Source organism: Silurus meridionalis, chromosome 14 (genome assembly GCF_014805685.1).
Source record: "Silurus meridionalis isolate SWU-2019-XX chromosome 14, ASM1480568v1, whole genome shotgun sequence".
NCBI lineage: Eukaryota > Metazoa > Chordata > Actinopteri > Siluriformes > Siluridae > Silurus > Silurus meridionalis.
The window spans coordinates 20,925,915-20,949,887 of record NC_060897.1 but is presented as its reverse complement, the minus strand read 5'-3'; the positions used below and the strand labels follow the sequence as shown (position 1 = coordinate 20,949,887).

Sequence of the window (23,973 nt, the reverse complement as noted above, 5' to 3'; positions counted from 1 at the left end):
CCAGTTTGTAAATTAAAGAGTGTGTGTGTGTGTGTGTGTGTGTGTGTATTCCACTATTCAATCAGAACTAATGGTTTAGAGAGAATTGCAGGAAGCCTGTGTTACTCTAGCATAGCCATTTCCTCCTCTTGCTGGCTCGCCCTCCTGACAGTGTGTGTGTGTGTGTGTGTGTGTGTGTGTGTGTGTGTGTGGGTGTGTTTATCTTTTGTCTTTATTGGCAGGATGTCTATGTAGGTCATTTTCATTTCAACATAAGACTCTGTGTGCTCACTGACATGATTCACTGTTTTAAAAAAAAATCAACAACGTACAGGAAAAAACTACAAGGCCGTTTTTTAGAAAAGTCAATGTACAATGTAGTGGAGTTCTGGAACGTTCTAAAGCCAGGTTATCTTGGGCAAGTGTATTTCAGTTTGGTGGAACTTCACAGTGTAGCTTTGCGTAACAAATATAATTGACAAAAGACACAGTGGAATTGGAGTGTATGGGTATATGCTAGCTAATACGTTATGATTGTCTTGGGATGTGTTGCCTGGCTAATAACGTTCAACTCCACAAAGATATCAGGCTGGATTCGACCCATTCTAGAGCTCATGAGCTTGGATTTTAAATTGGAGTTTTGAGCTTGGAACCTTTGGCTTTCTCTAGAGTCAGAAGATTTGCACTCTGGCATAGGTGAACTCTAGTATGAGCGCCTTTGATCTCAACTTTGCTGGGACTCTGGACTCCACTTTGACTCGAGAGAAGCCTGGTCCCATGGACGCTCTTGCCCAACACTCCTGAGCCGGGTCTGCAAGCAGTGCACCACATCCAATAGACTGACATATTAATGAAGTAATAACCGACCACTCCTGCAATTTTCTTCTTCCGAAACCGAGCTATACTCTAAAGTGAGTCAGTCTGGACTCAGTAATGAGTCACAGCCTATAGTTACTAACCTGTAACTAACAGTGACTGAACCGTAACCTATAGTTACCCAACTACAACCTTGTAGCTGCTCAACCGTAGCCAAAGTATTTGATGCATAGCATTTAGTTTCCACGTGGTGCCTTGTAGCTACTCAGCCATACTGTCTAATTACTGTGCTCTAACGGGTGGTTACTCAGCCATAAGATTACACTGCTGAACTCTAACATCAGCTACATCCTGTAGTTTCTGCACTATAACCTATACACTTTGGCTATGATGCAAGCGTTGTAATGATTAATGAGTTTAATGAACCATTGTGTGTGTATGCGTGTGCGCGCGCAACAGGAAACGCGCATGCCGAGGAGTGTAAATGCTGCTTTCTGAAGTGTGGGTTACTTTGAAAAAATGTGTGTGTGTGTGTGTGCTTCTGTGTGCATGCTAATGACGAGTGCAGCTGTACCCCCTGCTGATTTGAATCCGTATTCACACTGAGCAGTGAGAGATAAGGCCAGCGTTTCCTTCTCCGGTATTCCGCGCGCGGGCTCGGCATTAACGTCAAAATTTCTGGAAAAAGCTCGAAGGTGCCACAGCTATCTCGCATACGAGTGTGTTCAAATTCGCTCAGAGTGAAGTTCAGAGTGTCATACCAAGGACCATATTAAAAACCATAGCAAGATTCTAAGCTTGGAGTTTTTAAGGGTGTATTTGTGATTTACAAATTGCACTCTTGTCCAATATCTGTGCCTCAAAGCCAACAGCTAAAATCTAGTTGAAAATCTTCTCAGAACAAAGATGGCTGTTATTGAAGCAAATATTTACCTCAACACCATATCAATCTCAATAGATATATGGATGAAATGTTCAGTTAACACATATAGATGTAATGGGCAAGTGTCCACATTCAAGACAAAACTACAAACATAATCTGAGTTTGGATTAAAAGGAGGTGTATGTTTTCAACATTGTTTATCTGTAATAAATGGACATTCGGTGCAACCCAGACGAGGATGAGTTCCCTCTTGGGTCTGGTTCCTCTCAAGGTGCTCATGTGGGACAAACTTACACTTATAAAGAACATCTTATTCATTTTTCTCACCACATTCTCTGTGTAAAGCTGCTTTGAGACAACGGTCATTGTTAAAAGCGCAATACAAATAAAAATGAATTGAATTGTATGTCGTTTTTTATTCATGAAGACACGTCCTATTTCTTTGAGTGAATAGTCGCATGCCAAACATCACACACATCTGCAATATTGCCAACAGCGTTAATTGCTTCTCCTGAGCCATATTCAAATGCGAATGCGTGTAAAATTTCTCAAAAACACAGAAGTCAGAAAACATCCTGCTTCATTTATCGATCAAATAAATCCCTTATTATTCTAACATTTGAGACTTCTTTCCCAAACTCTTACCACAAAGTTGGAGGTACACAATTGTATAAGATGCCTTCCTAAATCAAACCTGTTCCAGCACGACAATGCCAGTGTGCACAAAACCAACTCCATGAAGATATCCTCTACAGATCTTCATGCATATTAATTGCACTGGAAGATTTTGAATGGCCTGCTATAGAGCTCTGACCTCAACCCTATTGGCATGATCGTGAACACTGACTGCCCCCTCAAAAGGCCTCATCACCTCACCTACTTCAGTACCTGACTTTACTAATACCCTTGTGTCTGAATCTCCACAAAATCTAGTGGAACATCTATCTTCAGAAGAGTGGAGGTTATTATAACAGCAAAAAAGGACTAAATGTGGAATGGGCTGTTCAGAAAGCACATATCAATCAGCCATGTTTTATATATTTGGTATCATTTTATTAAGTATTTAATATATATTTTAAATACTTGAGCCATTTACATTTGCTCACAAAGTTCAAAATGTTCCATGTTGAAGACTTGAGAGTTGTGGTGGGGAACATTTTTGTTTTGACTGAGAAACTGGAAAACACCTCATGGCAGAAAACTAGCTGAGGTAATAAGTGTTTTTAGGTTAAAATTAGGTCTAGTGATTTTGCTATTTACTGTACTACTATATCACTACTATACTTCTGTACAAGAAACTTTTGATGTCTTCTCAGTTTCATTGCAAGTTCATGTGGCTTTTCTACAAACCTCAAAACCCCAAAATAACCATGCAGTGTGTGTGTGTGTGTGTGTGTGTGTGTGTGTGTGTGTGTGTGTGATGAACTGGATTTACTAACCTGTTGGAGCAGATTACAAGAAAGATCCTGGTCAGTAAAACATTCCCGAGTTCAAATGTTAAAACTAAGGAACACCGAGCAGTCGGCGTCTCCATAAAAACGTCGGGTAAACGAATAAAAGTAGAAAAATTCATACACATTTTAATGCTGTTTCAGACATATTTTGTGTAATTTTATGCTTCTGAAGCCAAGGACTTGTGCTTTGGTGGCCAAACAAAGGCTTGCTTGTGTGACTCATACACTGTCTACACACACTGCTGAATTTACTGCTCACACACACACACACACAGAAAGACACTGATTTATGATCATCGACCCAAATTCTTGCCATTTTTTTAACTTCGGACATTTCTAACAGATATGGTTATACAAATGGAAAACAAAACAAAAAACCTTGATGTGAAATGCTGTGAATTAGGGAAGAATAAAAAGGATGGAGTCATCGATTCCTTCAGCGGGATTAGGAGACCCATCCTTGACCTTTTTATTTGCTGAATTGAATTTTGAGGTGTTTTTTGAAGAAGGCGTAAAAGAGTTTTTTCAATCAGGATTTGATTTGTTTAAGTCAGAACAGAACAACACTGTGACAATGCAATAAAAAAAAAATTATGAAGTTCCTTTCCCAGGGTTTTTAAAACAACATGGCTACTTTCTCTCATAAGCAAAACATTTTTCAGGGGGATTCTGGGCAATTTATAAAATACTGCTGACTTTTTGGTCACAGTATAGCATAAACTAGACACACAAATAGAGCTGAATGAAGTCATGCAGTTTTCAGCTCCATACCAGAAGTGAGGAAAACAAACGGCAAAGCTGCTGGTGAAAAATGTGTGAGTTGTTCATGAGCGAATATCAGGAGATGAACTGCATGATTCATTTAAAAAATACAATATTTCCTTACCAATAATTCATTTCCTCTTTCTCTTTCTCTCTCTCTCTCTAACTCTGCATTCTTGCTGGATTTCATGCCTCACCTGACAATGTGCAATTGATCTGTCTGTTTTCTTGTTACAGTACATTAGACTTTTAGACATAAGACCACTTTCTATTTTTCCTTGTAGAGCACATAAGATCACTTTTCTTTCTTTCTCTCTTTATTTTCATTTATTCTCTGCAAGCCACTTCCCCTTTCTGCTCGAAGGGGGCTGTATGATGGTTGACCCTGAGCTCTGACCCCCGCATTCTAACAAGCCGGGATATACATAGAAACGTTTTCCCTGTGCTGTAATGCATATGTGACAAATAAAGCCTTCTTCTTCTTCTTCTTAAAATTCTTCTTCCAAAACACAGTCCGAGCTGGAAATACTGCTGGTCCATCATACAGTCATATATAACAAAGTCGGAACATTTTGGTGAAGTCATCTGTCCGTTCTTACACTTGAAATCAGAACAACCCTAATCAGCGCAGTAGAAGCTCTGCTCTGAGCAATTTGTATTTTTTTTATTTGTAGTGGCATCTGTTGATATACGGTATGTCCTGATTAAATCTTTGTTTTGGAACGGTTTAAAGCAATGACATTGGGAAAGAAATGAAAAAGCCTGTTTTTTAATAAATCAGACAAGTTATTTCCCTTCACGCACTAGGAACTAGGAGACCAAATGGGTTAGAGTGGAAGATCTCCTGCTGTAGAGCTCTGGCCTCACCCTACTAAACACCTTTGGGATGAACTGGAATGCATTACTGGAGTATAAGATTATAAGTAATGTTCTTTCTGCAGTCTTAAACAGTCTATATGGTTAGTAGCTCCGAGTTTTATAAGCTCAGCATTTGTGATCACCACAGATCCAGCATCAGCTTCTCCATGCCAGAGCCTTTAAACACTCCAGGAGGTCCAATGTCAAAACTCCACACATGTAGCGGGATCCAAATGGCACTGGTACGTCTCTAGATGGTTCAGGATGTTTGTGAGTTCGGCATCTACTTCTTTAAAGGTCCGTAATCATCACGAGGTGGGAGGTGACTGGAGCTGGAGCAACCTCAGGATGCCTCGGGATGGGGAGAGAAAGAGAAGCAGTGGAGAGGAATTAGCGTAGCTGCTGTTCATGATATTAACAGCACAAGTTGATAATGTGCATGTGATCAGATGTTCTGGAGCACAAGGTTATGATGTGATGTGTGTTATGTGTAGGCTTTGCTAAAAGATCGTTTTAATCTACACTTAAATTGGGTGAGTGTGTCTGAGCCCCGAACACCGTCAGGAAGACTATTCCAGAGTTTAGGAGCTAAATGTGAAAATGCTCTACCACCTTTAGTGGACTTTGCTATTCTAGGAACTACTAGAAGCCCAGAGTTTTGAGATCTCAGGGGCGTGGCGGATTGTAGCGTGTTAAAAGACTGGATAGATACACGGAGCCAAACCATTTAGTGCTTTATAAGTGAGAAGTAATAGTTTGTAGTCTATTGAAACTTAACAGGAAGCCAATGTAGGGACGATAAGATCGGGGTTATGTGATCATATTTTTTTGACCTTGTAAGAACTCTGGCTGCTGCATTCTGGACTAACTGAAGCTTGTTTATTAATGAAGCAGGACATCCACCTAGTAACGCATTACAGTAGTCTATTCTGGAGGTCATAAACGCATGGACGAGCTTCTCTGCATCGGATATAGACAACATATTTCTTAGCTTAGAAATATTTCTAAGGTGAAAGAAGGCTGTTTTGTAACCTGATTGATGTGATTTTTGAAAGACAAGTCGCTGTCTAAAATAACACCCAGGTCTTTTACCGTTGAACTAGTGGTTACAGAACATCCGTCTAAATGCAGGTTGAGATGCTGGAGCGTCTGTATACCAGTTTTGGGCCGATGAGCAAAATCTCAGTCTTATCAGAATTTAAAAGTAGAAAGTTATGGGTCATCCAATCTCTTAGTTCCTTAACACACTCAGTCATCCGGGTTAATTGAGCTGTATCGCCTGGTTTAGATGAAATATATAGCTGAGTATCATCAGCATAACAATGGAAGCTAATTCCATGCCTTCTAATAATATTTCCTAACGGAAGCATGTATATTGTGAAGAGCAGGGGTCCTAGAACTGAACCTTGCGGCACGCCATAATTTACTTGCATTAGCCTGGATAGCTCTCCATTCAAATCTACGAAATGGTAACGATCGGACAGGTAGGATTTAAACCAGCTTAATGCCTGTCCCTGAATGCCGATGTAATTTTGTAAGCGATCTAGGAGGAGATCATGGTCTATAGTGTCGAATGCAGCACTAAGATCTAGTAAAACCAACAGCGAGATGAAGCCTTGGTCTGAAGCTAAAAACAGGTCATTAGTTATTTTAACTAGAGCAGTTTCTGTGCTATGATGGGGCCTAAAACCTGACTGAAATTCTTCAAAGATATTGTTCTCTTGCAGGTAGGAACATAACTGTGCAGCGACAATCTTTTCTAAAATCTTAGACATAAATGGGAGATGTGCAATTGATCTGTCTGTTTTCTTGTTACAGTACATTAGACTTTTAGACATAAGACCACTTTCTATTTTTCCTTGTAGAGCACATAAGATCACTTTTCTTTCTTTCTCTCTTTATTTTCATTTATTCTCTGCAAGCCACTTCCCCTTTCTGCTCGAAGGGGGCTGTATGATGGTTGACCCTGAGCTCTGACCCCCGCATTCTAACAAGCCGGGATATACATAGAAACGTTTTCCCTGTGCTGTAATGCATATGTGACAAATAAAGCCTTCTTCTTCTTCTTCTTCTTAAAATTCTTCTTCCAAAACACAGTCCGAGCTGGAAATACTGCTGGTCCATCATACAGTCATATATAACAAAGTCGGAACATTTTGGTGAAGTCATCTGTCCGTTCTTACACTTTGACTCAGTGTGAAATCAGAACAACCCTAATCAGCGCAGTAGAAGCTCTGCTCTGAGCAATTTGTATTTTTTTTTATTTGTAGTGGCATCTGTTGATATACGGTATGTCCTGATTAAATCTTTGTTTTGGAACGGTTTAAAGCAATGACATTGGGAAAGAAATGAAAAAGCCTGTTTTTTAATAAATCAGACAAGTTATTTCCCTTCACGCACTAGGAACTAGGAGACCAAATGGGTTAGAGTGGAAGATCTCCTGCTGTAGAGCTCTGGCCTCACCCTACTAAACACCTTTGGGATGAACTGGAATGCATTCCAGGACTCTTTACCTACATCAGTACCTCACTGTACTAACACTCCATCCCTTATCCTACAGAAGACCTGTTAAAGCCAGTTCTTGAATGCTTTTCTGTAGTTTGTTGGAATAAAAGGAACATGTCTGTGTCTCAAGAACGATAGAAGGCGTTTCCACACATGTGATAGAGTCTCTGTAAAAGCACCCTGTAACCATTCTTCAAAATTCTACATCACTGAAGGAAAAAAAAACAAAAACAAACTGATAGGATCGGGAAAATAGTCGTATACTATATACATTTTTGGTAGATGTTTTGGTATTTTGGGACATTATTACATTTTATATCTCCTCTAATGATGTGGTGTATAAAGAAGTGATTGAGACTCTGCTCTAACAAAAAGTCAGACATTTGGGTTTTGTGCATTTCACGACTAAACAAACGTTCCGATACTCCCCCTAAGTGGTGGATTCATCAGATTCTCACCACAAGTCCATCTTTGGTGATTGATGATAATAGAAACAGCTTTTGTTTTCAACAGAAACGTCATTTGATTGGGAGAAAATGAACAAAAATGGTTATAAACCTTCAAGTCAACTGTAAACAAATGTCACATGATGACACGGTGCACCTTTGATTTTTTGTGTTGATAAACGCTTTAGGAATCTAAAGAAGCCTGGGACATCTGATAATCTGATAGTGTAATTTTTTATACTTTACTCAGCCACCATGCAGCTGAAATGCTTTTTAAATGGGCCATTCTTCTGGCACGATCCTGTCTGCTCGGGCACATTTCACTTCGCTTTAGGAACTAGGAAGTTGCAAACCTGCCCAGCCCTATAGTGCATGCAAATAATAGCTAGGGTGTCATTCAAAAGAACAAATATCTCGGTGTGAAAGGAAGAAACAACTGCATACATTGATGCTCTGCACTATTATTATTATTTGAAGCATTTCAATTGAGAATATGGCTTCTCACGAAGCCACAAAGCGGTATTCGGGAGAGCGACGATAATGGTGGAAACGGTTCTGGACGTCTAGACGACGAGGACGGCATAGACGATGAGATGGGTTTGGATAAGGATGGTTCTGACAGTGAGGATGAGTAAGTAATATGGCACAGGAACTGAGGGAGGACACCTCAGAAAAGAATCCAGGATGAAGGTACTATGTTGTGAATCAAGCAAATAAGACGATATCGCAGGGGTTTCCCAAGTTACAGATTACCACAGAAAAAAATGACCGAATAAGTTACATTAAAGAAAAAAACATTATCAGTGGAAAAAAATTACGTGTAGACTTTTAAAAAACACTCGAAACTTGTTATACACCCTATGTAAAGGTGACATAGTGACTTTATCAGATGTATAAGGCTTCTTACTTTCTTTTTCCATTTCTAAAGAAGAGCTAAACCTTTTATCTCTCTTTTTATCCTGTTTTTACAACATGGTTAAGCCTCGTTATTTTTCTTAGACTTTTTTCCATTCTCATTCTTCGGTTTTTAGAGAAAAATTAGTCCACTTTCTGTCTTTGGTTCTTTCATTTTCTGGTGACAAAGTAACACAATCGGCTACATCAATTCAATTTTGTAATAATACTCTTGTTGCTTTTGTAAAGAATTCAAAAAACGTCTCCTCGCGAAGGTAACCCTATTCTCTTTGCAGAAGTGAAAAGGATAACCAGTCCACATCTCCAGTAAAGAAGCCACATCTATCCACTGAGGCAAAATCTGTCCCTGCATGGAAGAACCCCGATGACGAAGATGTGTCTCCACCAGCGATTCGGTTCCGACCTGCACGGACTCCTGGGGTGCAACTGAATCCGACAAACACGTACACGCCACTGGAATTGTTCAAATTGTACTTCTGTGAAGATACTGTGGCCACACTGTGTCAGAACACCAATAAACAAGCTGATAGGAACATCCAACAAGGGTGCAAGTACAAATGGACCACTTTGACAGTAGACGAGTTCTACAAGTACATCGGACTGATTTTTTACATGGCCCTGTTGAAACTGGACCACATTAAAGATTACTGGAGGCAAAACAATATTTTTTCCATCGCCTTCCCGGGGACGGTGATGGCGAGAGACAGGTATAGGACCATATCATGGAACGTGCACATGAGCAATCCGGATGAGGACCAGGAAAACGACGGTAGACGAGGAACACCGCAGTATGACCGACTATTCCGGGTAAAACCGCTCATGAACAGGATTCGGGATGCCTGCAAAACCTTTTACCATCCAAAGAGAAACCTTTCGGTGGATGAACGAATGGTAGCAACTAAAGCAAAAACGGGCATGACGCAGTACATGAAGAGAAAACCCACCAAATGGGGCTTGAAGTTGTTCGTAATGGCAGACTCGAGCAACGGATACACGGTGGATTTTTCCGTGTATACAGGAAAGGACAGCTCTTACTCAGGACAAGGGATTTCACATGACATTGTGATGTCATTCATGGATCGTTCCTTCTTGGGTTCCGGGTACCATGTGTACATGGACAATTTTTACACAAGCTCAAAGCTATTAATGGATTTGCATGCTCACAAATTTGGCGCTTGCGGGACATACAGGGAAAACAAGAAAGACAGTAAAGATTGGCCGAACACTAAGTTAAACTCTCTCGGTAGAACGTCACTCAGGGGAGACTTCAGGTGGATCAGGGACGGTTCTCTGGTGTTCGTGAAGTGGATGGACGCTCGAGAAGTCTCGGTTTGCTCTACGATCCATGCAGCCTACGCTGGCGAAACGATTCAACGGAGGGTAAAGACCATGAAAGGGACATGGGAGACAAGGACATTTTCGTGCCCAACTCCTGTCCTCAAGTACAACCAACACATGGGAGGTGTGGACTTGTCTGACCAACTGATTCAGTACTACACAGCGCAGCACAAAACAATGAGATGGTACAGGAAGCTGTTTTTACACTTCTTGGACATTGCGGCTACGAACGCGTACATCTTACACAAAGAGCTCGCGGCGCAGCGGAAGCGTAAAGCCTCGACCCACAAGGCATTCATGGAGGAGCTGACCGCACAGCTGTGTGGCATGTTGCAGAAAATCCCTTTAAAACGGAGCAGCTGCGATCACATACCGGTGCCCGTGGCCAAACTGTCTACAGACGTCAGGCGGGTAGCTTCGCGAGGTCGGAGGAGCTGCGTCCTCTGCCGATCGCAACGATCCAAAAAAACGCCATGGAAGTGCAGGAAGTGCGATGTTGCCCTTTGCCTGCAGCTGACTAGAAACTGTTTTGAAGAATGGCACGAGACTGTCAGCTTAACTGTAGTAAAGTGAAAACATGCTGAGTTTAATCAAAAAATAAATAACCACCTAATAGAATTGTAGATCGTTTTATCGTGACTTCTAAACTGGCATTAACTCGTGGGACATTCATTTATTTGACTATCTGTTCTACTGGGTGGCAAGAGAATAAGAATAATGTAAAATATGTTCTTTAGTGATTTAGTGATTCCTATATGATCATTAGATTATGTATGCTTTAAAAAGAAACATTGTTGGACAGATGGTTGACGAAAATAAAACACAACCAAAAGGATTTCATTCTTCCAGGCTTTAGGTCTTTTTGAACTTGCAAAAAGTTCACCGGTAGATCAGAAGTTCTTCTTTTTCCAGATCAAGATTTTGGTGAATTTACATTTCTAGACATTGATCCAGAGCGACTTATAATTATATCATAATGCATTCATGCAACTGAGCAGTTGAGCAGAAATCGTCCGATTACTGTCCAGAATGATTGTGCGTGTGCTCGCTGCAACCTTAGCCTCCTGTTCTTGGCTGAAGACCATCTGCCTCAGGTTTAGTTGTGGTAGCTCAGTGGTTAAGGTGCTGGGTTACTGTTCGGAAGGTGCTGCCAATTTTGGAGCCTTAAAAAGGGCCCTTAACCCCCGTGTGCTCCAGGCGCCATATGCTGACCATGCCCTCTGACCCCAGCTTCTGAACAAGACGGGTTATGGCGAAGAAGAGAATTTGACTGTGCTGTAATGTATATGTGATAAATAAAGGCTATTCTATTTTATTCTTGTGCATTTTGAGACATTTTTCTGCTTCCCACAGAGAAGTATATAGAGATATTAGAGCTTATCCTTCATCAAAACCGCTGGGGTCTTGCTGGATGTACTTTCTGTCCAAAATACCAACAAAATAACAACATTTAAAGCTGTTCGATGGCATCTGCAGGATTTTGTCTGATAATCACATGAATAATTGGGTGTACAGCTGTTCCTAATCAAATGATCAGTATTGAAAATAAAGTGATTGAACACTTGTAGCCTCCTATTTCAAATATTCCTGCTCTAAAACACCATCTAAAACATTTATAATTTTTATTTTTTAAGTAGATCAAAAATACTAAACTATTTAGTATTTGGAAGTTCTTCTCCCAAACCTCTGCTCAAAGATCAGTCACATTCCATACTAATGAATGGACCTCGACCGAACTACATACGACATATCCGTCCGCGCATTCCACACAGTTTTCTTCGAAGGAAATGGGTTTAAAAGAAACATTTTTTTGGTAACGTTACGAAAATGGTTATCGCCGGGTGGATCATACTTTGTGTAGGATAAAAAAAGACAATCTGATAAGTGAGTCCACGGGTACCGCAAAACCTATTAACCTCAGGTAGCGGTTTATTTTTTTCACTACGCGGTGAGATACATTCGACCGAACTCGCTTCCTCAGAGGTGTGCGCTTGTGCGTGAGAGGCAACGCGCATGCGCGGTTCGGCTCGGGCAGGGGCGACAGTGACGGGACGCCATTTTGAGGCTCCAGTTTCCAGCTAGCAGAGCAGCGAGCCGCAGCGGAGAGGAGGCACCGAAAACCTTTTCTTTTTTTTGCTTTTATCCTAGTTTTTGGATATATTGACAAGGCTCCCTCTGTCGCCGCTTAAAGAAGAAAGAAAAGGTGGGAGGAAAACCGTTTCTTTTTTTAATTGTTCTATCGGATACATTTATATTGTGTGCGAGTTAAAAGAAGTTTAGGCGTTTTTGCTGTTTAGCATTGAAACGGGATTGTTTTTTTAAACAAATTCCCAAAATATTTAGGTGTACAAGACTTCTGTGGCTTGTTATTCCTTATTACCAATTTATTACTAATGTTTAACTTTATTAGCTTTTTTCCCTCTCGCACAAACTACCTTGTAACTGTGGTTTCCCAATACTTGGCGTATGAGCTAACCGTTTCTTCGAACGAATTACTTTTTGAACTTTTATTTCTCTTTTTATTATTATGATTTTTCACATTCTTTTCAACTACACGTGTGTGCGCGCGCGTGTACGAGCAACCGAGCGAGGACACCACTGTTTGGATAAGATACCCTGTTGTTGTTGTTTTTCTCCAACCCGTTTTCCGACAGGCCGCATCGGATTGGTCGACTACAGTGTCCACGCGAGCAGTTTGCGCGGTTGTGAGCCAATCCCGTTCGACGAGGGCGGGATTATGGCGGAATAGCGGTGTGAAGTGATTTGTGTCGGCTAGCAGTTGTCTTTAATGAGGTTACCTTTTGACTAGCATGCTAACTCCCGAGCGTTTCTTTTATTTTTCTTTGAAACGCAGCATATTCATGTTATTAGTGAACCTTTATGAAAAACGTTTTTGTTGGCCATTTGATAGATATGTTTGTTTTAACGCACACAATTGAGTAATTGAGTTGGATCAATACATTGACTATTCATACCTGGATTCTTGATTATTGTATGTTGTAATTATACGCATGGGCAAAGACTTGTGCACTTCCTATTGTTTGACATGTAACTAATTACTTTAGGTATTAATGAGTAATAACAATTCCAGCAGCCAAACACAACTGAAAATGACCAACAAGCAAATGTGTATGGATGAAAAAATATCCATGAGACACTGTTTACTTTTAGATCACAATGTTAGGGTGAAAACACAGCAGCCACAAAGACATGTCGTTTTTGGGTCTGGTTTTCCACTAGGGTTTGGTTCAAAGTGTGTAAACGCTGGGTCTTGTTGCCTGATTTTCATAGGACTTTGTGTGTGTGTGTGTGGTGTTTCTGACTTTGTGTAATCAAACAGCTCTCTCGCCAGCTCTTACACAGGTGCCACTATAGACTATGCTTTCTTTTTTTGAATGTAATCCCTGCTCTAACACAAGCCTTGACACATCACTGGGTCCTAAGCGATCTTTTGTGAGGATAAAAGGTGAGTGTTTGTGCAGGAACAGGAGATCGAAAGAGCAGGATTTGAAAACCACTATAGAGCGATCGAGTCTTTGATCTGGCAGACGGGGAGCCGTGCGTCGTCTTGCTTGCACAGGAGGGGGAAAGCCCAGAAACACGGCATCCGATTTCCTTTGCGCCACGGCACGGAAAATGTAGATGGAGAATAACATGCTGGGTTTAGTTTTGGTCGCGTCGTACAATTTGCGAGGCGACTTTCCGTGCCGTAAAAAAGCCTTAATCGGGCTGTAAATAAAGCAGGTCGAGGGGTGTCTTTACATTCGCTTCAAGGACGCAGCCTTTCTAAAATCACAACCATATGGGACAAAGATGGTGCATTTTCATGCTCGCTTTGAATCATCCCATTCACTGTTTTTGGTTGGTGAAGAGCTCTGCTATAAGGATTGTTTATTGTCCTAGCTGATATGTATAATGTATTAGATTCACTTATTTTCAGTTCCTCGTTTTTTTCCCCCCCATCTAATCTCAACCTTGTTGAATGAACTGCTTACAAAAGTGTGTTTTCATTGCTGCAGCTGCTCCTGTGTGCACTCGGAGTGTTTTCGAAAAGGAATCAACCCCCCTTCATCCCCATTAAAAAAAAAAAAAAAAAAAGGGACCGTTTTATTAACTTTGGCATGACTTCACAGCTCTACAGTTTCCCTCCTTCTATTAAGAAGCTTTCAGTCTAGTTTGGTGTAGGCAGACATCTGAAGTGCCGTACAGTACCTCCCCGGCAGCTAAATACACACACACACACACACACGCGTGGTGGAATGTCCGACGCTGACTGCAGGATGTTTTCATAAATGTGGGTTCCTGTAATTACCTGTGTGTAAAAGGGGCTCTTTTTCTGAGTAAGAGCTTCAGATGGGCCGCTTGAATCTCGTTAAGCTTCGAGACGAGGGTGTGAATTGCTATATTTTAAGCGCCTCTCAAATGTTAATGTGGCTAGCGATGCCTGAAAAGCTTAATTCTTCAAGTATTTAATGCAAATAAAGACCAAAAGTTCAGCCTTTTGCACCCCCTCAAGACCAAACCTTTACTTTTGATTATTATTCGTATGGGATTTTAACAACTTAAGAACCCGGCAGAGAAAAATCTCAAACCGACTCGAGAAACCTGTTGCGTTTTGACAAAATATAACCGCAGCAGGGCTTTGGCCAATGCTTTGATGTGGTGTTCTTCGAGACATAGGTATTAGAGTGTCCTGAAGATAAATACAGCAGACAGCACCAGTCGAGCACATTTAGTTTAAACTGTTAGCAAAAAGTTGGAGGTGCCCAATTGTATAGGAAGTCTGTGGAATGAAATTTTGCCTTCACTTGAACTAGGAGACAATGACAATGCTCCTGTGCACAAAGCCAGCTCAATGAAGATATGCTTTATATTGGTTGGAGTGGAAGATCTGCTGTAGAGCTCGAACCTCAATCCTTAAACACCATTGTGTCTAAATGAGCACAAATCTCCACAAGCGCACACCAAAATCTAGTTGGAGGTTATAACAGCAAATGGGGAGTAAATGTGGAGTGGGAAGTGTGCCAGTGTTTAACAGAATTAATTCAGCTTGTAATTTTCCTCAGAGGAGGACAGAACAATACAGACATGGCTGATTCATGTCGAAATAAAATCGCAGCACACCATCTTACCCTCAAACCCCACACAGATGAAATCCTACTCCAATAAGGCTTACACGTCTGATTTCATTTCATGTCTTTTTTGGTCAGACCTGTCTGAACATAGCCTCATGTAGCCATTTGCATGTTACGTAAGTTGTAAATTGTTACACCGAGTACTGAGCGACAGGAAGACAAACATTAGCAGCATTGTGTTTAGTTACAGATTGTGTTTTTTTCGTCCTGTCGTGGGGAAAAAAATACTGCAATACTGATCTAAAGGATTTTTGAGTTAGTCACCAGTTAATTAATCTCTTCTTTCGTTCCTCAAGGGGGATTCAAGATAGGGGCATTTCTTATTTTTTTTCTAAAATCATTTAACCCAAGCCGCCGTGCACTCTCGAGGCGTTCAATCTTTAGTTCAGGAAGCCGTACCTAAAAGTGGTTTCCGTTGTCCTGGATTAGTCCACATCCTTTCTCGTTCTGCAGAAACGCTGACGGCAGAAAGCCTGTGGCTGTTTACTAGATCTCGAACTCTGATTCGAAGCACCGTCTAACGTGTCTATGCAGGTTTTCTAGTTTAGTTCACGTATAACTAAGAGAAAAGAGGAAATTCACTGTGATTTGTTTTCCGCTGGAACAGCTGTGTATGATAGACACACGATGATATAACATCTATAAAAAAAAAAAAAGCGTCAAAGTAAGACACTAATTGTAATGGCGATCTGTCGTGATCACAGGTCCGTCTCGAGTAACAATACACCCTTATTCAGTCTCTCGTTTTCGGTGTAAACTGCAGTATTTCTTCATCTAGTCAGATTCACAGACGGACCAGTTTTAAAATCTTTTCAAATAATTTTTAGCCCATCTGTCGCACTCCTACTTCCTTCTGTCGCCTTGCTTCGAGAGCTCGATGGATCGCTGCCACCATCTTGGCCGGCTTAAGAAAGTTTTACACGACCAAACCGGTTGTGATTTTAAAAACTCGAAATGAAGTATTGAATCATCCGAGTAAACGAGTGAGGAGCACTCAGTTACCCAAACTACTTTTACATTACTTTCACGAATGAGTCGTTGAGGTTTGTGTCGAAAAACCTGGTCAACAAAGCCATGTAATTTGTCCTGTGGGCTTGCAGTTGGTGGTGTGTTAGTCATTGTTTCAGACACGGTCTGTGTACTGCAGTGCCATAAAGCATTTCTGGTCGAATTGAGAGTCCGTCTCTCCCAAGGCCGGTTCTTTTCAATTAGCTTGTTGGTCTTCGTCACATTGTTCAGCACATCTCGATACTCTGATCAAGCGCTGATGAATGAGGCTGACTAACCATCAGGAATGTTTTTATTGCCAGTGCCAGGATGACTCATGGTGTGTGTGTGTGTGTGTGTGTGTGTGTGTGTGTGTGTGTGTGTGTGTGAGTGTGTGTGAGTGTGTGTGAGTGTGTGTGAGTGTGTGTGAGTGTGTGTGAGTGTGAGTGTGTGTGAGTGTGTGTGAGTGTGTGTGTGTGTGTGAGTGTGTGAGAGAGAGAGAGAGAGAGAGAGGCTCAGACACAGCTGCCTGAATGCTGGGAGTTTCCCTGAAAAAGCACACACATGCACACGGAGCTCGAGGCTGTATGACTCGAACCCCCTTTTTCACACACAGACAGCTGTTGTCTGAAAGGAATGGCGTGCTGAATACGGACGATCGGATTTCAGGCCGTTTGTAAGAGGCCATATCGCATGTCCTCTTCCACAACTCTGCCAAGTTACACTTTGTTCCCCCGCCGACTTTCCGTCTTCATACTCACCAGTGCGTTTGCGGTTTTTTTTCTCCCTTTTGCAGATTCGGAAGCAGTTCGGACTGACGGCTTGGCATCACGATGGCTACCCAGTGTGAGTGTTCCTTATTTATTTATTTATTTCGATTCCCCTGCAGTCTCAGAAATGATAACCAGGATGTAAATGAACGGGTTCGCACGGTAACGAGCGGCCACCAAACGTGCCACCCTTCCCCCCGCTACGTACACAAACGCACCCACAATACCACACACAGCCACTGAAACTTGGGCAGGACACGCCGAAACATGTAGGGAGGTCTTGTTGAAAAATCTAGAATGTATGAGGGTAATTCGATAGCTTGCTGTATAATGTAGCGTTGTTTATCATTCACTGTGTGCATGTTTACACAGTTTATAAGCCCAGCCCTTCAGATTAAAGGTGCATTAGTTACGCTTTTTTTAGTTTTTTTTTTTTTTAAGCCCCTTCTGCCCATCCTCCGTTTCCCCACTCGTGGTCATGAAACGCTGCCCTCTGGGATATACACTGTTTTATCGACTGATGCAAACAAGCATTTGTGATCAAAATTAATAGAAAAGAACTGACTACCTTTCATGAGTCATGATGTCTATCTGAATTACTAGCTTGTTGGTTTCTATTTATTTATTTTTTTTTCATTTCTTTTTTTAAATAGTTACATATTCCTGAGTTTGTCTCAGTGTGTTAAGATTTAATAGCAGGAGTTGCTGCTGCCTTTTAGTCATTTTACTTATTAATGATTTTGGGAGTGTTGCTATCGGTTATAGTGCAATTGGCAAATTGTTTTGATTCGGACAGACTTCCTGCCCCCACCCCAGTAAACATCTGTTCTTTGTTGTGTATAGCTGATCTGATGGAGCTGGACATGGCGATGGAGCAGGACCGGAAGGCTGCAGTAAGCCACTGGCAGCAGCAGTCCTACCTGGACTCTGGTATCCACTCTGGAGCCACCACCACAGCACCTTCACTGTCTGGCAAGGGGAACCCTGAGGATGAGGACCTGGAAAACCAGGTGCTGTATGAGTGGGAGCAGGGATTCGGCCAACCCTTTACACCGGAGCACGTGACAGGTAAGAGTTGGTTTCTGTAGTACACCCAAGTAGTTTTGGCGTCTCATATCCTCAGGTTGCCTCGGTTGATGCTCATACTTACTCTTTCTAGAGATGGACGGGCAGTACGCCATGACGCGTGCCCAGCGGGTGCGTGCCGCCATGTTTCCCGAGACCCTGGACGAGGGCATGCAGATCCCCACTACACAGTTTGACTCCGCTAACCCCACCAACGTGCAGCGGCTGGCCGAGCCGTCTCAGATGCTCAAGCACGCAGTGGTGAATCTCATCAACTACCAGGATGATGCTGAACTCGCCACCAGGGCTATTCCAGAGCTCACCAAGCTCCTCAATGATGAAGACCAGGTGAGGATTGTTTACATTTATATGTCTATAAAAAGTGTTTGTGGTGTGAGGACATGAGAACAAAAATTTCCCACAAAACCGGGGCAGCATGTTTAACATTGGTACTCTCTGCAGGTGGTGGTGAATAAGGCGTCCGTCATGGTGCATCAGTTGTCAAAGAAAGAGGCGTCGCGGCACGCCATCATGCGCTCCCCTCAGATGGTGTCTGCCATCGTGAGGACCATGCAGAACACTGCCGACGTGGAGACGGCACGCTGCACCGCCGGCACACTGCACAACCTTTCCCACCACCGGGAGGGCCTTCTCGCCATCTTTAAATCCGGCGGCATTCCTGCTCTGGTTAAGATGCTCGGGTACGAGTTAAAAACATGGATGCAATTGTGTGATTAATACCGTTTTATCGCATTCAGATTGTCAACTATTATTGGTTGCTTAAATAATGTGTGTGTGTGTGTGTGTGTGTGTGTGTGTGTGTGGCAGATCTCCAGTGGACAGCGTGCTGTTTTACGCCATCACCACCCTGCACAACCTCCTCCTGCACCAGGAAGGAGCTAAAATGGCCGTACGCCTGGCCGGTGGCCTGCAGAAGATGGTCGCCCTGCTGAACAAGACCAACGTTAAATTCCTGGCCATCACCACAGACTGCCTGCAGATCCTGGCCTACGGCAACCAGGAGAGCAAGGTGAAGACCGATTCCATTACGGCTGCTTTGTACCGGTTCATGGGGTTTCACTGTGTGATCACCCAGATTTAGTGTCAAAACAAGTGTCCTTTCTTTCTTTAGCTGATCATCTTGGCCAGTGGTGGCCCTCAGGCCCTGGTGAACATCATGAGGACCTATACATACGAGAAGCTACTGTGGACCACCAGCCGTGTGCTCAAAGTTCTTTCTGTTTGCTCCAGCAACAAACCTGCCATTGTGGAAGCTGGTGCGTGCACACACAGACACACACACACACACACACACATCAGAAGTTTTAAGGTTTTATGGTTTTGATGATCAAATTTGAGACCTATAATTTTATGTACATGATTTTTCATACATTTATTTGGAAGATGATAAACAGTTGAGTGAGTTGAACAAACTGAGTTTAAACATTGTGTTTTTCAGGAGGAATGCAAGCTCTTGGTCTTCACCTGACCGACCCCAGCCAGCGACTGGTACAGAACTGCCTCTGGACCCTCAGAAACCTGTCAGATGCTGCCACCAAGCAGGTACGCATACAGTTTCTGGTTTTATTTCAAAATGAACAAAGCATGTAATAGGCATTTAATTTTGTTGTTCTATGTTGTTTTTATTCCTTCCTTCCTTCCTTCCTTCATTCGGTTATTTATTTACTACAGGAGGGTATGGAAGGGCTGCTTGGGACCCTGGTCCAGCTGCTCGGCTCGGACGACATAAACGTGGTGACGTGCGCCGCCGGCATCCTGTCCAACCTCACCTGCAACAACTACAAGAACAAAATGATGGTGTGCCAGGTCGGCGGCATCGAGTCGCTCGTGCGCACCGTGCTCAGAGCCGGAGACCGCGAGGACATCACCGAGCCTGCCGTGTGTGCGCTCCGCCATCTCACCTCCAGGCACCAGGATGCCGAAATGGCCCAGAATGCTGTGCGCCTTCACTACGGTCTTCCTGTGGTGGTCAAACTCCTGCACCCACCCTCACATTGGCCTCTTATTAAGGTGCGAGGTTTCCACCAGCTATTTATCACAATATAAAAGATCATTCATTGAATGTTTGTCAAAAGTTGGGCGAATTCTTGGCCTATTTAACAACTAACATTTTTTTATATACACGTTTGTGTTTTGCTCCCCAACCCAGGCCACAGTTGGATTAATCCGTAACCTGGCGCTTTGTCCAGCCAATCACGCACCACTGCGCGAGCAGGGTGCCATCCCCCGATTAGTCCAGCTGCTGGTGAGGGCACATCAGGACACCCAGAGGCGCACCTCTATGGGAGGCACACAGCAGCAGTTTGTGGTGAGTCTTGACACAAGTACAGACCAAAAGGCCCCCTCCCTCATCTAGACTTAAGATTGTGACTGGGTTTTTGTTTGTGTGCTCTACAGGAAGGAGTTCGAATGGAGGAGATCGTAGAGGGCTGCACTGGCGCGCTTCACATCCTGGCCAGAGACGTGCACAACAGAATTGTCATCCGAGGACTCAACACCATCCCGCTGTTTGTTCAGGTACGATATACTGTACATTTTGCAGATTTCGATGGGACGGGTAGATAAATAAAGCCACATTGAAACGATCGGCCCTGTTTCTGATGCGTATTGTCTGTGCACTGGAAGGATTTTTAGACTATGATCAATAATAGTTAAAATAAAAATATGAACCGCTACTATTGCACAAGCCCGGAGGTTATAGTTGTTGAACAAAGGCAGCGATCCTCATTAACCGTCTCTGCTTCGATGTGCAGTTGCTGTATTCTCCGATCGAAAACATCCAGCGTGTGGCGGCCGGTGTTCTGTGTGAACTGGCACAGGACAAGGAAGCGGCAGAGGCCATTGAAGCGGAGGGAGCCACGGCACCCCTCACTGAACTGCTGCACTCCAGGAACGAGGGAGTGGGTGAGTGCAGAGCTTGCAGAAATTAAGTCTAGCTGCTTTTAATAAATTTGTGGAAATCCTACTGAAAAATCTTCTCACACTCCTTTTCCTCTCAAAAGTGCAAACCACATGCATGCACACTTAATTTCAGCGTTTTTCTGTTCATAAAAGTAAATCCGAATAAGGCAGCAGATTACTAACCATGTGGGTTTGATCAATTCTTCTTGCCCTTTTTGGTACTTCAGCTTCTTCTAGGCAGGTACATTCTGTTCTGTTTGGAATGCAGCATTAGGACAGCTGTGTTATTTGGTTTGCTCGTTTTGGACAAATTCAACAGTAGCAGTTAGATTGATCAGACCATGCGTTTAAGGCACAGTACATGGAGAATCACTGCTGAAGTCTCAGACAAATACAACATCTCATTAAAATAATTCAAAGACGTCAATTATTCCGCAAGTAATTGCGTGCAACAAACAACCTGCTGAAGTGTTGCTCGGTTTATTAACGGCCCTTTCTCTCATTCTTTATATCCAGCTACGTACGCGGCAGCTGTGCTGTTCCGCATGTCTGAGGACAAACCTCAGGACTATAAGAAGCGTCTGTCTGTGGAGCTGACCAGCTCTCTGTTCAGAACAGAGCCCATGGCCTGGAACGAGGTATGTGCACTCAGTAATGAAGTACACGCACACAAGCGATTTAATTATACGGCTGGATTTGATTTGCTCTTTGTCTTTCTTAGACTGGTGATATGGGTCTGGACATGGGAGCTCAAGGAGAGCCTGTTGGATACAGAGCAGATGGTACGAGTTCTGCCACGTACACCGTCGCATCCGTTTGGCTTGTTCATTTGACATTAAGATTCAGAATATTATCCAAATTTCAGATTCTTTTATTTTAAGTCGAAATTGAACATAAAATACATTAAAGGTCATATTATTGAAGCTGTAAATTATGTACACATTTTATAGTAATCCATAGACTATATTTTTTATTAACTCCTAGAACATTGAATCTATTAAAGTATTCACTGAATGCACCATTAATTAGTGTTTAAGCAGAAAACTAGTGCACAACTGCAGCACTACACTACTATATATTCATGTCTATTTATACATCTTCCTCCTCTCACTCATCATAGACCCAAGCTACCGCTCCTTCCATACGGGCTACCCCCAGGACGGTCTGGGCATGGATGGCATTCTGGAACACGAGCTCGCCGGCCACCATCCCGGAGCGGATTACCCAGTAGAGGGGCTTCCTGACCTCGGCCACAGCCACGACCTGATGGACGGCCTTCCTCCAACAGATTCCAATCAGCTGGCCTGGTTCGACACGGACCTCTAAACACATTCTCTCTCTCACACACACACACACACACACACACACACACACACACACACACACACACGGTCTGCAAGTAGAGAAGGTGAGGGACTCAAACCAGGTTCATGGGGTTTGTACTGTCTGTAATCTATTTTATTATAAGGATTAATTCCTTCAGCGAGGAACATGGAAATGGAGTTTAAAATTTTAACTTCTCTCTGTGGGTTTTAACCTTCATGAGCTTGCTTTTGTTTTTTTTTCCCCTTATGCAACTCACGTCTGGTAACAGCTTCTCTCTCTCTCTCTCTCTCTCTCTCAGCTGTATTGCTTGAATGAATCTGCATTTTTTTTTTTTTTTTTTTTTTTCTTTTTGGCCTGGGAGTCACTGAAGGGTTGCAGCGAGCATATTGGAAAGTGCCTGATACAATGCACATATGCGCACACACACACCCCCACACACAAACATGTACACACTTGTTGTAGATGAGAGGGAGTTTTCTACGAGGAACAAGAGGAAGGGAAGTCACCTCCCACTTTCTTTTTCTTCTTCTTCTTCTTCTTTCCTTTTTCTTCTGGACTTTTTTCCTCCCTAGCTTGTCCCTGATGGAGGAAGGAAAGTTGAGAGGGATCTTGAGTGGTTGCTTTTAAGAATGGAGAATGAAGGTCCAAAGATGGAACTGTAAACTTTTTTCTTTTTCTTTTTAAGCATTGTTTTTATTTGACTTTTTATATTTTATTTGATCAGTCTGTGTAACTGATTTCCTAGCTTGGTTTTAATTTCTAGTATGCATTCATTCTATACATATTTTTCCATTTATTTGTATTTCCTTTTTATGTCTTCTGTAGTGTTGAGTTGTAGTGGACTTGCCTCGTTTCGGTTTCTCCGATCTTTCTCACGTAAATGGTGTCAAACACTAATAATCGGTTTCTATGTAATCTGACTGAAAGTGTAACAATGTGTAGCTTTTTTTTTTTTTTTTTTTGGCCTGGGAGTCACTGAAGGGTTGCAGCGAGCATATCGGAAAGTGCCTGATACAATGCACATATGCGCACACACACCCCCACACACAAACATGTACACACTTGTTGTAGATGAGAGGGAGTTTTCTACGAGGAACAAGAGGAAGGGAAGTCACCTCCCACTTTCTTTTTCTTCTTCTTCTTCTTCTTTCCTTTTTTCTTCTGGACTTTTTTTTCCCTCCCTAGCTTGTCCCTGATGGAGGAAGGAAAGTTGAGAGGGATCTTGAGTGGTTGCTTTTTAAGAATGGAGAATGAAGGTCCAAAGATGGAACTGTAAACTTTTTTTTCTTTTTCTTTTTTTAAGCATTGTTTTTATTTGACTTTTTTTTTTTTTATTTGATCAGTCTGTGTAACTGATTTCCTAGCTTGGTTTTAATTTCTAGTATGCATTCATTCTATACATATTTTTCCATTTATTTGTATTTCCTTTTTTATGTCTTCTGTAGTGTTGAGTTGTAGTGGACTTGCCTCGTTTCGGTTTCTCCGATCTTTCTCACGTAAATGGTGTCAAACACTAATAATCGGTTTCTATGTAATCTGACTGAAAGTGTAACAATGTGTAGCTTTTTTTTTTTTTCCTTTTCTTTTTTTTATACGATTAGCTGTTAAACCTTGGAGTATTGGGGTGGGAGAAATATATGCATTCTTATTATAAAATGGCCAGAGAGGCGCTTTTCAGTGTCGCACTCGTTCCAAATAAGGTGTTGGGGTGAAATGTAGAGAGGGAGGGACTGATGGATGGATGGAGGGAGGGAGGGGCACATGGGCTTGACAAAGATCTTTTCTTTTCTATATCTTGAGGTAGTCTCTCTA

The 23,973-nt window shown here is 42.3% G+C and overlaps 2 protein-coding genes across 3 annotated transcripts; both read left to right on the top strand.

The window, feature by feature from the left end:
- Positions 1-8,009: 8,009 nt before the first annotated feature.
- On the top strand, positions 8,010-11,426 carry LOC124396532 (piggyBac transposable element-derived protein 4-like). The gene is made up of 2 exons (XM_046865635.1): positions 8,010-8,334; positions 8,894-11,426. Exons 1-2 carry the CDS (start codon positions 8,297-8,299, stop codon positions 10,527-10,529), a joined length of 1,674 nt encoding a protein of 557 aa, XP_046721591.1. The 5' UTR covers positions 8,010-8,296; the 3' UTR covers positions 10,530-11,426.
- A 569-nt stretch (positions 11,427-11,995) lies between these two features.
- On the top strand, positions 11,996-22,351 carry LOC124396530 (catenin beta-1-like). Of its 2 annotated transcripts, XM_046865632.1 has the most exons (16): positions 11,996-12,159; positions 16,875-16,924; positions 17,692-17,916; positions 18,008-18,261; positions 18,376-18,614; positions 18,742-18,943; positions 19,046-19,190; positions 19,373-19,476; positions 19,606-19,944; positions 20,084-20,242; positions 20,332-20,451; positions 20,688-20,838; positions 21,352-21,473; positions 21,557-21,617; positions 21,956-22,174; positions 22,211-22,351. In XM_046865632.1, exons 2-15 carry the CDS (start codon positions 16,912-16,914, stop codon positions 22,159-22,161), a joined length of 2,340 nt encoding a protein of 779 aa, XP_046721588.1. In that variant the 5' UTR covers positions 11,996-12,159; positions 16,875-16,911; the 3' UTR covers positions 22,162-22,174; positions 22,211-22,351. The 2 variants fall into 2 exon arrangements, with proteins under 2 accessions (XP_046721588.1, XP_046721587.1); XM_046865631.1 differs by having other exon boundaries at positions 21,956-22,351.
- The last annotated feature ends 1,622 nt before the right edge of the window (positions 22,352-23,973 follow it).